Here is a 15,289-nt window from a genome sequence, read left to right as displayed (position 1 = left end):
AAGGTGAATAAAAACAAAGAGTACTTCAAGTTGGTTTGGTCACGTGACGGAGACCAACCATAGAACCATACTAAATAGAAAAGAAGGGTAAGTTCAAATCCATGTTTATATAGATGTAAAGTTAGCTGTGTGTTTAAGGATAATTGTATTACTTAATACAGTATATAAAAGGAGTGGTAACATCTTGAAAGATAATCTTGTTTTATACTGTAGTCATGTGCACTGTTTTTACATAAAAGTTTTATGTTTCTTCCTGCACTCTACATACAAAGTGCTGCTCGAAGCGACAGAACAACTTTGCTGGTCTATTTTTTATTTTTAATATTATTTCAATGTTTTGTTTAGTTTAACATACACTATAACATACCGACGACTCCATGGCAGCCATCTTAGTTGTACCAGCGGCTATCATCACAAATACACCAGGAAGTGTCCGATCTATCCGTTGTACTTCTCTGGGGTCAACTCTCAAATTCAAAAAGCGGTCAGAGGTAACGTAATACTCAATTTTACATTTGTTATTTAGCTAAATAGTTTGTTATATATATTGGTGTTTATATTTACGTGCACCATATTGTTACATGGCAGATGAATGCAAGCGCCAAACAATGAGTTAAAACTCGATATGTAAAAAGGCACGAAAAGTCTTCGATCCTCTTTGAATGGCAGCCAGTGTTGTTAGCGCTAACCAGTAGCTAGCCAGCAAGATAACTCGCTAGCTAACTAGCGGTAGCCCGCTCGGTAGCCTGGTACTTCGTGATTAGCGTCAGCTACATGCACGAACACTACACTTAAGCAGATACATTTTCTTTTGACGCTTACGGCTTAACCGATATACCTAGTGAGGCATTTTAATCTGTTAACTGGTGGCCGGATGCTCGCAGGCGCTCATGGCGCTAGTTAGCTTAGCTAGCGGCCTTAAAGGCAGCAACGTAACGTTAGCATAGCTAAATGAGCCGAAACTTGAGTGTTTGCTTTGGGGAACTGGACTAACAGATAAGTTGTGATTCCTGTAACCCGCCGTGTTACAGTGAGCTACCTCAGCCTAACTAGCAGAGAAAATAATTGGTTCGTTGTCATTTGTTGAACATAACGTTAACTGTTTCTTAACGTTATCTGTGGGATTAGCTAGTTATAACCGTGTTATGTTCCCGCTGTAACCCAAACGTGATATTTAACCTCACTTTCACGTTGTCTTGTTCTTTAAATGATTCCAGGAAAGTTGTTGTGAGCGTATTTTGAGACCACCAAGTATACCAGGATGGACTCGGATATTTTGAACATAGAGGAGATAGTGATGGGACGGGGATTGCCAGATCCACCTCCAGAAGCTCCCCCTGAGAAGCCAGCAGATCCATACAAACCTATCACTTTGAATGGACCTCCTGCACCCTCCATTCAACCATGTAAGTGGTATACGGGTCACAACTTGAACTCAGTTTGCTGAAAGCAACTGAAAGATTAACTTTGTCTTTACATGGTCTCTCTATGTCCTTCTGTCTTTCCAGACCAGCATGAAAACCTGCAGTGTTTCCAGTGCTTCATCACATTCTGCAGTGCCAAAGCCAAGGAAAGGCATATGAAGAAGAGCCACCGGGAAGAGTATAAGCAACAGCTTCAGCAGGTAAGCTTCACATTATCCGTTCATTCAATCACTAGGAATTGTTACAGTTTGTGTTACTTGGTATGCCAAATTTTGATGTTTAGGCCAAATTTTTTTTTTTTTATTTTTTTTTTTTCCTTTTTAATTTTTTTTTGGGGTTTTTTTTTTTTTTTTTTCCTTTTTTTTTTTTTTTTTTTTTTCAAATTTTCTGTGTTTAAAAGTACTCAAAAAGTAAATAAAGCAGGTTTCTTATTCTTCCATTATTTTCCGGTGTGTTCCCATTTTAAATAAAAGATACAATTTGTCATATTTTGAGATCTTTTATCCTTCATATTGCTGTAAAGTTAGTGGCATTGTATTACTAGAAAAAAACATGGTCACAAAGAGCCATTCATTAACTTGTTGAAGTTATTTTGTAAAATGTATTTATTTATATATATATATATATATATATATATATATATATATATAGCTCCATGCTGCTTTATTGTATTCAAGAGAATGCACACTGTTAAAACAGATATACAATTTATACAGTATTACTGTTAGTTGTCAGTAACCTGAGACAAACTCCTGCACATCACTTGTCCTTGGCAGATAAAGTGACTCTGATAAACTTGGGTTTAACATTTTACAAGTGGTTCTTGGGTCTTGAATTATTTTAACTTTGGCTCCTCTTTTTTTATTTCTTCACAGGGAAACACATTGTTCACATGCTACGTGTGTGACCGCACGTTTCAGTCATCTGAGGAACTGACACAGCACCAGCCAACACACAGCAAGGACGACAAGCCCTTCAAATGTGTGCACTGCAAGGAGAGCTTTAAAACATTCTCTGAAGTGAGTGTGAAAAAATGCTTAAAAATAATTGTCCCTGGCAGTATTAAAACTAAATACCACCATGAATGCCCCCCCAAAAATATTAAGCTCATTATATTTCATACTAAATGTGTGTTTTTTTTTGTTTTTTTACTTCTAACCTTCGCAGCTAACAGCCCATAGAAGACAGGTGTGTCCAGAGAAACAGTTGGTATGTAAAGATTGCAATGAGACCTTCCGTAGTGCTGGACTGTTGCGTACTCATCGCCTGACCCAGCATCCCCGCCCAGATGTAGAGACTGCCGAACCGCTGGAGGACCCTGCGAAAACTCACCGCTGTAAGAAGTGTGGTCAGGGCTTTGAAACAGAACCAGAGCTGATAGCCCACCAGGAGAAGTACCCTGAAGGTCAGCAATGCAACGGCAGCGCCGCATCCGTCAAGAAACGTGGACGGCCTTCCAAAGCTGAAGACGTCGCAGCTGCTGAGAAAAAGGGAAAGCGGAAAAAGAAGGATGAGGCAGAAGCACCCGAGGAGGCAGTGAAGGCCGGCAGCACATCAGAGTCAGCAGCCCCTCCAGCGGAGGAAAAGGGAAAAGCAGGTGGAGCAAAGCGTGGCCGTCCTTCTAAAGCCGCAGCAAAACCAGAAACGGAGGATGCTAAGAGTCCCGAGGATGACAGTCAACCTCCAGCAAAGGAGAAGAAACCAAAAGCAGATGCGGCCGCTGCGGCCCGTCAGCATCCCTGTCCGGAATGTGACCTCGCATTCCCCGGCTTGATTCAGCTCCGTGCTCACAAGAAGGAGAAACACACCCCACGGAAAGCCCATCCCTGTGAAGAATGTGAAGAGAGCTTTGCCCGTCCTGAGCAGCTGGACGCCCACATGTCCCGGGCTCACGCCGTGGGCCGCCTTGCCTGTCCAACCTGCGGCAAGAGCTTTGGCCGTGAGCGCACCTTAAAAGCTCACCAGAAAAGCCACCCGGAGGAAAAGGCTGAAAACCCAAGTGCAAAGAGATAATTGAGACATGGGGACCGTGCAGAAAGTCTATTGTTTTTGAAGATTTTAATCATTAATTATCCTTTTTTTTTTTTTTTTTTTTTAACATTGGAGATCTGATGCTTCACATGATGGTTTCAGAGTTTGGAATGGTTTTGAGAATGACGTTTTAGCAAGTTTTGGATTTGAAGTTAAGTTTTAATCATGAGCTCTTCAAATTTCGGACAAACACACATCTCCTAAATTGACTAACCAAATGTTGTTAAATCCATACACCCTTTGCCACAAAACATTGTTTATTTGTAAAAACAAACTGTGTTGAATAACTTTTTTAATGATTTGTTTCAGTTTTTTTTTAAGTGTGAAATGCGTGTGGTGTGAATTATTTTATGTCCTGAGTTGTTCAACTCACTCTGTGGTTTAAAAAAAAATGTTTGTTTTATTATTATTTTTTTTTCTTTTAAAACTAATTGGGTAAGTACATATTTTGAAGCAAATTAGATACCTAGTAGAGTTACTATGTTGAATGTTTAGACAGTTTGTCAAGAGAAATGTGTTATGTACAGCTTCTGGTTCATAATGTGCTTTTTTTTTTTACTCTAATATTTTGATTATGTTCTTTTCTAAATTAAGTTTCATTGAGGAAGAATTTTAAAATAACATGATTATGTTCTGCTAAAAAAATATATTTTGGCTTAGTGCTCCAGGTTTAATGTGGAGTGTTTGGCATGTGGGCAGAAATGATCCACTATAATCCTGATTCGTCTACAGTAAAAATGACTCCTTTTCAATTTTTCACTTATTAGAATGATGTTTCATGTCTTGGACATTTCTTAAATGGACCTCATGCCTGTTTAATGCCTAGAGTCCCATAATGAACTGTGTATATCATGTGTTTTTTCACTGATTGGATTGTTTCTCTCCCCACTGCAATGTGTCTGGACACTGCAACAATGTAATAAAACATGCTATCCCAAGGGAGGCTGCTGAAGAAATACCTTGCCTTTTGTCTTTGTTCTCACTTCTAATGCAGGAACACAAGATTCAGATGCTAGCAGCAAGCAGCTCTGATTTGGATGATGTGTACCTTTACCACAGAACAGCTGAACTATTATAAAAAGGTTGAATATGGAACATTTTGTCCAAGCACTAATCTTGCTGTGTCCTTCCTTTATAGTTTAGAAAATGCTGTAATTTTGTCTGTTTTCTGTAGTGTCTAGTACATGTCCAAAATGAATGATCCATAATGTGTTGATGTCGAGTAATTGCCAGATTATTTATTTGTATAGCTATAATTAAACGAGTAATATACAGTATAAAGCATTTGGAGTTGGCTCCACATTGGCAAACTACAGTAATAATAGTAATCTGTAGTAATACATAATGTACGCATGATAATATGATACATTAATATTTACTTTGGATACTTTCAGTATCTTTCGCAGATAACAGTGTAATACAGAACAAAAACAGTTTACAAGTACTTAACTATTACCTGCCAAATGTATTTAAAAGAATGAAAAGGGGAAGTGCTCATGCATGATGGAACCTGTCAGACTGTATTATTATTCAATTCAATTTTATTTACAGTATCAAATCATAACGAGTTATCTCAGGACACTTTACAGATAGAGTAGGTCTAGACCACACTATAATTTACAAAGACCCAACAATTTCAGTAATTCCCCCAAGAGCAAGTATTTAGTGCGACCTTGGCGAGGAAAAACTCCTTTTAGGAAGAAACCTCGGTGATGAGAAAAACTTCCTTGTAGGGAGAAACCTTGGACAGACCCAGGCTCTTGGTAGGCGGTGTCTGACGGTGCCGGTTGGGGGTGTGATGAACAGTGGCAATGATAGTCGCAATAAAGATAATGGAACAATGACCAGAAATAGTAGTTGTAGTAGTTCATGGCGTAGCAGGACACAGCAGGGCATTACAGGACGTAGCAGGACGCAGCAGAGCATGGCAGGGCGTAGCAGGACACAGTAGAATGTAGCAGGGCACTGCAGAGCGTAGCAGGGTGTAACCAAGGGGGTAAGCTTCGATTCAGAACTCGAACCTCCTATGGCGCCATTTTTATGCTACCAAACGATCAACTGACGTTAGCATTCCATTGACTGCCATTCATTTTGACGTCACTTTGACAGCGAATAACTTTACATCTGAAGCGTTTAAAGACTTTTTTTGTCTATTGTTTATTTCTAAAGAAACACGACAATGTATAAAAGCCTCCATTACCTTGTATCTCACGTTATGGCTCCGTAGCAGACATTTTTGTGAAAATAGGCTAACTGTTGTGTCATAACCAAGCGACTTACTGTCGCATAGTAGAGGAATTACCGTATAGTACAGGAGAAGCTTGCAGGCAGTTTCGACTTACATTAGCTGTTTAAGTTTAATTACTAATGTTATCTAGCATTTTAGTTAGCAATAATTAGCCTGTGTCTATGTTATCTCCTTACATATACCTACGCTCTCAGTCTCTGCAAGATTGGGAATGATTGAGATTTCTCTTGGCACAGCTACCAGAAGACTTACAACTTTCAGACATGTTGCTCACGTCACATCTACGTCATCTCTCTCAGTTGGAGGCTGCGCAGTAACGCTCAGCGCTCACCAGAAAAGTGCTTCTAATATCCTTCACTGGTCTCCGTCCAGAGCAACAGGATCTGTTGGTCCAGTTTATATACTGTCTATGGGTGTAACAGGGCATGTTGTCCTTGGTCACCCCAAAAGTGCACACCCCCTTTGGCCGCCACTCCTTCCAGTTCTCAGCTGCAAATGACTGGAATGAGCTACAAAAAGCCCTGAACCTCAAAACCCTTATCCCACTAACTACCTTAAAAACACGCCTGACCATGCACTTTGCATCTGCCCTGGCATACAAAACTGTATTTCCTCCCACCATTGTTGCACTACCTTGTTGTCACACTATTTTTTGCACATCCACTACTCATATCTACACCTACCTCCTTGCACTAATTGTATATTGACTCTTTACCACATTTCAGCATTTAGATAGCTCCGTTTATTCATGTATATTGTGCTATGATTGATCAGCATCACTATCTAGTCCACACTTCGCACAAACTGTACATTGACTCCTTACTTCATCTCAGCATCTTATTATTCATACAGTGTGTTGTGTTATTTCTGATTCTACCTCACTACCTAGACAAAAATAACGGTATATTGACTCTTTACTATATTCTGCATTTAGACAAATGTTATAGATTGTCTATTCATGTATATTATGTTATTACCTTCCCACCTTCGCATTTCCTCACTTTGCACCGGATTTTCAAGTGCCTACTTAATCTGTACCTTTGTAGCCTATTGCACTCTGTTTACTTAGAATGTGAAACTGTGTGTCATCTTGTACGCTTACGCTTTTCTTGGCCAGGTCACCGTTGCAAATGAGAACCTGTTCTCAACGGCCTATCTGGTTAAGTAAATAAAAAATAATAATTGTGTCGTTTTCATCTACATTGTGTCATTTCATGACATTGTATGAAAAATCTATCAACAAAAGTACAATAACTGCTAGTGAATTGTAGTGGAGTAGAAGTATAAAATAGCGTAAAACTGAAGTGACCAAGTAATGTATATGTACTTAAATACAGTACTTGTGTAAATGTGCTTAGTTAGGGGTGGACTTGCCCTAGTAGTCCAGTCATTTTAAGCCAAAATTGGGGTCAACCTAGGCCAAATTGCAACAGAAGCAAACTCAACTGATTTTGTATCCGCAGTATGTCATGAGTAAGGAAAAAAAAGCCCCGAATAATCCCATTAGGGGAAAGTTTCGAAAAAGACCCAAATATAGCCTATTCATTCTTTTTCTCACGTGAATAGGGTGAAAATGTTAACCTTTAGATATCACCATGAAACTTACTGAGTTGATCACTTACATCAAGAAAAACAAAAAATGTATTACAAGTTTTTTGAAATTGTTTGTTAACATGGGCAAACGGTGCATAATCTAATTACGTATGTGCTTATTTGCATAAATACCACAACAGATCTAAACATTGGTGAAAATGTCTTGTTGAATCTTGTTGACATATAACAGTGAAAGACTTAATGTTAAGGTCTGAATGGAACCCATTAAGGCTACCCATGAGCATTAATACATAGAGGCAGGAAGAAGTACTTTAAACCAGCCTTTATTAATTATTATTGCAGAGATGGGGTTTGGGGATGGGCCCGTGGGACTGATTCTGGGGGATGAGTCTGAGGGAAGAACAGGAGACAAGGGCAAGGAGAATGCAAAAGACAAAAGGTAGGTAAAATAAAAAAGTGTCTGGATCAAACAATCAAATTACGTACACACCACTATGGCTGGTTTAAAGTACTTCTTCCTGCCTCCATGTATTTAAGCTCATGGGTAGCCTAAATGGGTTCCATTCAAGTCTTTTACTGTTATGTCAACAAGATTCAACAAGACATTTTCACCTGGCTATACCCAATGTTTAGATCTGTTGTGGTATTTATGCAAATTAGCATATACGTAATTAGATTATGCACCGTTTGCCCATGTTAACAAACAATTTAAAAAAAACTTGTAATACATTTATTGTTTGTCTTGATGTAAGTAATCAACTCAGTAATTTTCATGGTGATATCTAAAGGTTTAAATATTTACCCTATCACTTGAGAAAAAGAATGAATACGTGTATGAATAGGCTATATTTGGGTCTTTTTCGAAACTTTCCCCTAATGGGATTCTTCGGGGCTTTTTTTTTTCCTTACACATGACATATTGAGGATAGCCTACAAAATCAGTTAGGTTTGCTTCTTTTGCAATTTGGCCTACCTTTTTTCATAAAATGACTGGACTATTAGCTGTTATGTCATGTAGCTAGTACCGTACCCCAGGGTAATGCCGCTCCAGAACACTAGGTGTGCTCGCGCGCACACACGAGTTTCCTCTCCTTGTGCTTCATTTGTTTTCCTCCTTTTCAACTCCCCTTTATACGATCGGTTGTGTGAGTTGGGAGCTAGCAAATCGGCTAATTGTTTTTGCTCTATCTTCACATCGTATAGTCGTTCAAATTTCGCTTCTCATTTGCTTTGGCTGAACACCGAGCAAGGCTAAAGCTTGTTGTCTAGCTAATTGTTCTGAAGCCACGCTGTTCCATCACCAGTTCCTCCTACCAGGTGAGCGAGGTGTACAACAGCGTAAAGGTGCGTCGTAGATGTATTTCCATGGAAAAGTTGTTTTGCAAGCTCGATAGAAAATAAAAGAAAGAAGAAAACGCAGACCTAGAGGAACCATTACAGATGTAGTCGCTCGACAGGTAAGGCGAAATGTGACAACATTACCATTTTTTTTTATGTAGGCTTACTTGCAGTTTATTGTCCCAAATTATTTTCCAAAAACTGAGTGTCCCAAATGATGAGGGTCTTATTTGAGACAGGTTAAGTTAGGGTTAAAACACAACGCCTGGTGAGGGACACGTGCACAAGGGGACCACTGTTGTAAATAAAACACTTAAAAACCTCCTTAAAACACCGAGTTCGGTTATATAAAAGCTGTTTAAAAGAAGGCCACATATTAAAGGCAGGCTAGGGTAGCACAGGTGGTTTAGCAGGTTCTTAAATAATTAAGGAGTTTGGGACACAAAATTGCACGTATACCTTTTAATGTATTGATAAACCTACATTTTGTGTCCTAAACTCTAATCCATACCTCAGTATGTTAATGCTCATTTAACACCTGCCTATTCTCTTTGATTACCCTTTGGGACTCCTCAGCCAGCAGTCATGTCCATTGAATACACCATCGATATCCAGCTAACAGAGCTGGGGTATTCGGACATCCTACAGCCACGCGAGACCTCGGTTAGAGAGACGCCCTGTCGCTCCACATCACCTGGTGCCTCATTTGTACCCAGTCCCTCTCCCACTTCACTTTCAACCACACGTGTTCAGAGACGACTGGTCAGAGGCCAGCAGTCAGTTGATGCTAAAGAAGCAGGTGCAGCAAAACAGACCTCACCTCTGTCAGAGACTTCTACACTCCAAAATCCTCCACGAAGTCTACACGATGAACACGCTGTCTCTCACCGCACAGCGGCTCTCGAGATGTCAGAGCCCATGGTGACTGATCCAGACCTTCCACAGCCAATAACTGAACAGGATGACAATGTAAAGAAATATGTTGATGACCGAGACGCTGCACAAGAGGGTTCAACAGAGATGCAGCAGGGTGTGGGGGATGACTCCGATGACAGTGAGGTTTCAGAGATGTATGAGGAAGAAGAGGTGGATGAGGAAGAGGATGATGATGATGAACAGGGACTAAACAATGGTATGACTTATTCATTTTGACTCTTATACGCACATAGTAGTGTATTGTTAACAGTTTGTCTAAAACACAAACGTTTTAGCCGAATTGCCACAATTTAATGTCTAACATGCTTGAAATAGTTTTCTCATGAAAAGATCAAAAACCAAATATTAAGTTATCCTCGTAAAGTATTGTCTGTGAGGCCAAAGCCTCTCTTTGCCATGGACCTTAATTTTTGTCTAGAAACTACTAAAAACACTAAAAGAAACTATGCTGTGGCACTGAGTGACATGTTCCTTCCTTACAATGGATCTGGGCATTGTAGTTTACTTTGACACACACTGTCCTGCTGTCGGAAATACGCACTAGAGCACCAAATGTGTATTAATCCACTGCTGAAAATAGACCCCAACAAATGCACTGATCTTTAAGTATTGTTTTATAAAAACGACAGTGCCCAGCTGTTTAAGAAAATGTTTAGCCTTTTAATTAAAAAAAAATACATTTCTTTATTTGTTTTTTTAAAAGATTTATTATGCAGCAGGAATGGATGGCCTTAGTTGGGGGTGAGTAAAACAGACCGTATAGGAAAATTGACAGACTCACACATTGTTGGTTTTGGTAGCCAGCCTTATCATTTTAAAACTGATATAAAGTGGTACCAAATAAACACTCATGTCAGTCTACGGTAATTACTTCTAATCGACATCTTCAATTTAACTTGTATCCGTTGGCACACTTTTGATTTCCTTCTTTTCCGCAGAGTCGAGTCATTCAGGTGACCACCGCTGCAGTGTCTGTGATCTCCAGCTGCCCTCCAAATTCAAGCTCCAGGACCACATGAATCTGCACACTGGAGCACGCCCGTACTGCTGTGCTGAATGTGGAAAGCGTTTCTGCCAGATCTACAGCTACCGTGTCCACCTGCGCACGCACGCCCAGACCAAAGTGGATCGTCCCCAGTGCCGCGTATGTCTGACGGTCTTTGCGTCAAAGGAAGAGTTGAAACGCCACCTTTCAGTAACTCACCTTGAGAAAGAGTTTTACGAGTGTGACCTGTGCAAACGTGTTTTTATTTCCCTGAAGGAGTGTGAACACCATGTGCAGTTACACCGATGTAGACTGGATGTCGTATGCAAGGTATGTGGCCGCAATTTCTCCTCTCCAAAAGCTCTTGCGCGCCACCGGAGGAAGACGTGCCATCACATTCTTAAATGCACAGACTGTACAAAGACCTTTACTAAGAAGAATGCTCTCCTGAAACACAGCTTCTCCCATCTTGGTTTGTTGCCTTACACCTGTATACGATGCCGCTGCCACTTCCGCCTGGCAAGGCTGTACCGTCGACACAAGTGTGAACCTGATCGCATTCACTGTGTGGCGTGTCTGAGAGAGTTTCTCAGTCAGGAGGACTTCCAGCAGCACAAAAAGGACACAGGCTGCTGGGGCAATCAGGAGCCTAAAGGGGATGAGATCAGATGTTTGGAGTGCGGACAGAGATTTGAGACTTCTGAAGAGCTGAAGAAACATGCCGGGGCTCACCAGAGGGTGCTGAAATGTGCTGAATGTGGAAAGGGTTTCCGGTCGGCCTTGCTGTTAATGTCCCACATGGGCGGGCATGCCGGAAAGTCGCCCTGCCTTTGTCAGAGCTGCGGACTGGGTTTTCCCCACCAGCAGAACTATGACAGCCACCTTAAGACCTGTGGACAAACGCCTCAGCCTGCGGTGAGTGTGGGGGGGTGGGGGCATTATGGTGATTAAAAGGAATAATATTTGTTGTCTGTGCATTAAATACAAATTTCAGATTGTGATCGTGATTTCAGATAATATAAGAGAGAAAGGGATGCACTGGCACGGATGTACGAAAAAAATAGGTTATGTAACACAACATTAAACTAGATCGATATAAATGGAATTAACATATCTCGTTTGAAAACCTATTGATATAACTTAAAAAGTTGATATACCGCCCAGCCACCACTCTGTCACTGTGTCCTGGAGTACACCTGTACATCACTGCAGCAAGCTGACAAGTTGAACTACTGACTCTTTAAAGTATACATTTTCAATTGATATTCAACCTTCCATGCAGCCATGTTTTCAGTTAAGCATGACAAAAATCTAATTTTGAATGATTCAAATTTATATGAAAATGAAATTGCAGGGATATAAAAATTGCTTGAGTTTAACCGTCCTTAACTGTGCATGATGTCAGCTTTGTTTGTTATCAGCGTTTCATTATTTTCATCTAGTACTGAAGGTTTACTGTTTGTCTTCTGGCTTTTTATTTTCTGGCACAACCGCTGTTAATGGAATGTTATTTGGCCTCTGACTCTTACATTTTGGATGTTGGAGCATCCTTAAAGCTATAGTGCGTAGTTTCTGTCTCCCCCATGAGGACTTCTAAGTAATAACAACAACACTGTCGGCCCATCCACATGACGCAAGCCTTCGGTGATCGCACAACACCCCCACCCGTCCTCCACGCAGTCGCTAGTAGCGTTTAACCCGTCAAATCAAAGAGGACACAGAGGATAAAAAAATAAATAATGATGGACTCTCCAGAAGAGGTGATTATCTTGTCGTTTTTATTTCCTCTTCGTCTCCAAAGCTGAACGCTGCTGTAGTCCTTCCTCAGCTGTGGCGTAAAACGCATCAGTCCAGCTTCTGCTCGCGAAATGTCGCCGGCTACACCATTTGGTAAACATAGCCATACTGAGAAATACAGTGAGTCGTGTGGAGCGGATAGGCTTCATTAGCTTTGTATCTCATTTGGCAATGGCTTGAATGTAACGGATGTTCATTAACCCTTGTGTGGTCCTTCGGGTCCCAGTGACCCGAAGGACAACACAAGGATTATGTACTTCCCTTTACTTTGTTGAGAATTGCTCTCTAAACCCTGTTTCTTGTAAAGTAAGTAAGTAAAGTTTATTTCTAGAACACATTTAAACACAGTTTAAGCTGACCAAAATGCTGTACAAACAAGAACTAAGATGCTGTATTAACCCTTGTTTTGAGAGCAATTCTCAACAAAGTAAACGGAAGTACATAATCCTTGTGTTGTCCTTCGGGTCACTGGGACCCGAAGGACAACACAAGGTTTAATATAAAATAGTTGCGCACTATAGCTTTCAACCACTGCTAACAAAGAGACTACCAGCCAGTTCCTGTCGTGATGTTGGAAGTTTAACCGTGATTGACACCTACCTCAAGCAAGTTTTAGGTCTCTCCAGCCGGATTGTACTGGCATGTCACACTTGTGTTTTGTATAATTCGTTGAGTGACTGGGCTGTTTTTGTTGTGTTTGTCATTTTAGAGTGCTCCTAAGAAACGCCAGGCTTCCAGGAGCTCCTCGACTGAGGCAAAAAAGGTCGAGGCAAAACCAGACTCATGGAATCCAACAAACTCAGCCGCTAAGCCTGCTGTGGTTTCAAACAACCCTCCTGCACCTGTGAAGGATTCTCATAGTTCAGGACTTGTGACAGGGGGTGTGTCTGCTGGCTCTGGTCCATCAGATGGATTATGGAAGCTAACCCTGGACAAACAGCCGCCTCCTGGTGTTAATCTTGTCGTGTTTCTTCCTGTCTGTGCGACTCAAACCAACGACCTGACGCTCCCATCTGCAAGCTCTCCGACGCTACTGGTTCCAGCTATGCAGTGCCAGCTTCAAGAGGCTCTCCCACCTGTTCCAAATGAACACCTGGGAGTGAATGCCGCTCTCGGAGCGCAACTAAATGGCCCCCTGAATTTGGTAACTGGGGTCAAACGGGACCCAGAGTGGGAAGCACCTCTGGATTTGTCCAGGAAGTGTAACTCATTTAGGTCTGCTCTGAGGAACATTCCTCTTCTTCCTATTAAAAGTGAGCCAGGAGAATTTGAAATCTCAGGAGAGGCTGATGGCACTGAAAGACAAGAATTTAAAAACGGCCATAGTAAAGAGATGGTTAAAACAAATCCAGGAGAGGCCGATGCATACACTGAAGCGAAGCAGTTTAAAATGGATCCCATGAATCTCTCTAGTTCCAATACGACATCCTCTGGACTTCTAATAGACATGAAGAAAGAGCGTCAGTCTTCAGATCCGTGGTCATCCAGACCTCTCCAGCTGACAGAGAAAGAAATTAAGATGGAGGTTGCAGAGAAATAAACGTAACATTTTTTTAGTGAGGGCAAAATAAATAAAGAGAATAAAATTCCATTAGTGGTGACATTACCCTAACAACAGGTGTGTCCTTTAACAGTAAAGGACACACCTACTGCTGTACCTGTAGCCACGCAAACATGGAGGGGTTTCTAAAGCCAGAACGATATACTATTTTTTATATATATACATACATATACATACATACATACATACATACACACACACACACACACACACACACACACACACACACACACACACACACACACACACACACACACACACTCTTAATCAGTAGTAATATGTAGGATTTTAGTTTCTTCTGTAGTTTAAACAAAACATTCCAAGCTCTTGCTTATTATAGCGTTTCTTTTATTTACATTTTGGGTGACGCTTGTGGCTTGGGCCACCGAAGGGAAAAGGGCACTGTAACAGTCATGAAGCATTATGCAATATTGTCCAGGATTTCCTACAGCATTAAAACATGTTCCTGATTTCTAGCTTCATGTACTTGTTATTGTGTAAGGAATTTGAATCCTTAGGGTTTTTTTTTTTTTTGTGTGTATTAATGTTTTTTTTTTTATGTGTATTAATGTGTTGAATCAAACACTGGATTTCTTAGTATTCAGCTGAAAACTTGAAATGATGTGTATTTTTATGTAAAGACACTTGACCTTTAGTACTATGTTGAATATGAAATGAATGTAAATGGTACTGATCAATAATAATGACATTTTGTCACCTCGGGATTTACATTTGCTGAATCTTTACAGTCTGCAGGTATCTTTTGATGTTTTTGTAAAGGCAAATAAACAGGTGCCCTTGATGCCAGATCACTTCATATTTTGTTCATATTTATTTACAAAAGATTGCCTTGTGTGTCTCTCCTTAAACAGGAAAACTCAAACAAAGCTATACATCCAAAGAGTCAGGTAAGTATTTTACTGAAAACGTTCACTGATAACTTTGAGCCATTTCTTTGTCAATTTTAGCCATTTCTGTGAGACCGTAATATGCTGTTGAGATGCCATATGTTTTTCAAATCTAAAAATAAACAGTTTTACTTTACCATTTTCATAAATGCTAGTTCTCTGGCTCTAAACCCAGGATGTATATTAATAACTGGATCCCGGATCCCAAAATGGTGCCATTACTCGGCCCACTGAATATGCGCAGTAGTGTTACTCCCGCTCGAACAAAATGCTGCGTTCATGCCACCTCGGAATAACAGGCATCGCCCCGCTGGTTTTCCAACTGGCAGCGTTCACATGGTCGGGATGCGTGTTCTTCTTCTGTTATATTGGCGTTTGGCATAACAACTTTTTGCATGACTGCCACCAACTGTTGGCCGTAACCTAGAGCATGAGGTGTGTGACAACATGGACGCCACAATAACAAAAGATTTTCTGCTGTTTTCTTATGCGAGCATCCAAACAGCA

The 15,289-nt window shown here is 40.7% G+C and overlaps 2 protein-coding genes across 5 annotated transcripts; both read left to right on the top strand.

Moving 5' to 3' along the window:
• The first annotated feature begins 381 nt into the window (after nucleotides 1–381).
• Nucleotides 382–4,413, top strand: LOC120562324 (zinc finger protein 568-like). Of its 3 annotated transcripts, none has more exons than XM_039806009.1 (5): nucleotides 382–491; nucleotides 1,218–1,406; nucleotides 1,509–1,624; nucleotides 2,300–2,443; nucleotides 2,592–4,413. In XM_039806009.1, the coding sequence occupies exons 2-5, from the start codon at nucleotides 1,262–1,264 to the stop codon at nucleotides 3,435–3,437; spliced, it is 1,251 nt and encodes a 416-aa protein (XP_039661943.1). In that variant the 5' UTR covers nucleotides 382–491; nucleotides 1,218–1,261; the 3' UTR covers nucleotides 3,438–4,413. The 3 variants fall into 3 exon arrangements, with proteins under 3 accessions (XP_039661943.1, XP_039661946.1, XP_039661944.1); XM_039806012.1 differs by lacking the exon at nucleotides 382–491 and adding an exon at nucleotides 521–635; XM_039806010.1 differs by lacking the exon at nucleotides 382–491 and adding an exon at nucleotides 686–1,068.
• Nucleotides 4,414–8,306: 3,893 nt separating this feature from the next.
• Nucleotides 8,307–14,691, top strand: wu:fe05a04 (zinc finger and BTB domain-containing protein 17). Of its 2 annotated transcripts, none has more exons than XM_039806008.1 (4): nucleotides 8,307–8,714; nucleotides 9,162–9,727; nucleotides 10,470–11,431; nucleotides 13,023–14,691. In XM_039806008.1, exons 2-4 carry the CDS (start codon nucleotides 9,181–9,183, stop codon nucleotides 13,851–13,853), a joined length of 2,340 nt encoding a protein of 779 aa, XP_039661942.1. In that variant the 5' UTR covers nucleotides 8,307–8,714; nucleotides 9,162–9,180; the 3' UTR covers nucleotides 13,854–14,691. The 2 variants fall into 2 exon arrangements, with proteins under 2 accessions (XP_039661942.1, XP_039661941.1); XM_039806007.1 differs by having other exon boundaries at nucleotides 8,308–8,714; nucleotides 9,172–9,727.
• Nucleotides 14,692–15,289: the final 598 nt, after the last annotated feature.

Source organism: Perca fluviatilis, chromosome 7 (assembly GCF_010015445.1).
Source record: "Perca fluviatilis chromosome 7, GENO_Pfluv_1.0, whole genome shotgun sequence".
Classification (NCBI taxonomy): Eukaryota; Metazoa; Chordata; class Actinopteri; order Perciformes; family Percidae; genus Perca; species Perca fluviatilis.
Note: the sequence above shows the minus strand (reverse complement) of the source record. Positions and strands in the feature narration are given on the sequence as shown.

What these genes read in the sequence shown, in the direction of transcription:
- wu:fe05a04 (XM_039806008.1), top strand. Translation starts at nt 9,181, where the DNA reads ATGTCCATTGAATACACCATCGATATCCAGCTAACAGAGCTGGGGTAT. An exon ending in TGAACAGGGACTAAACAATG is followed by an intron (nt 9,728 to 10,469) that starts GTATGACTTATT and finishes TCTTTTCCGCAG; the next exon opens with AGTCGAGTCATTCAGGTGAC. An exon ending in GACAAACGCCTCAGCCTGCG is followed by an intron (nt 11,432 to 13,022) that starts GTGAGTGTGGGG and finishes TTGTCATTTTAG; the next exon opens with AGTGCTCCTAAGAAACGCCA.
- LOC120562324 (XM_039806009.1), top strand. Translation starts at nt 1,262, where the DNA reads ATGGACTCGGATATTTTGAACATAGAGGAGATAGTGATGGGACGGGGA. An exon ending in TGCACCCTCCATTCAACCAT is followed by an intron (nt 1,407 to 1,508) that starts GTAAGTGGTATA and finishes CTGTCTTTCCAG; the next exon opens with ACCAGCATGAAAACCTGCAG. An exon ending in GCTTTAAAACATTCTCTGAA is followed by an intron (nt 2,444 to 2,591) that starts GTGAGTGTGAAA and finishes TAACCTTCGCAG; the next exon opens with CTAACAGCCCATAGAAGACA.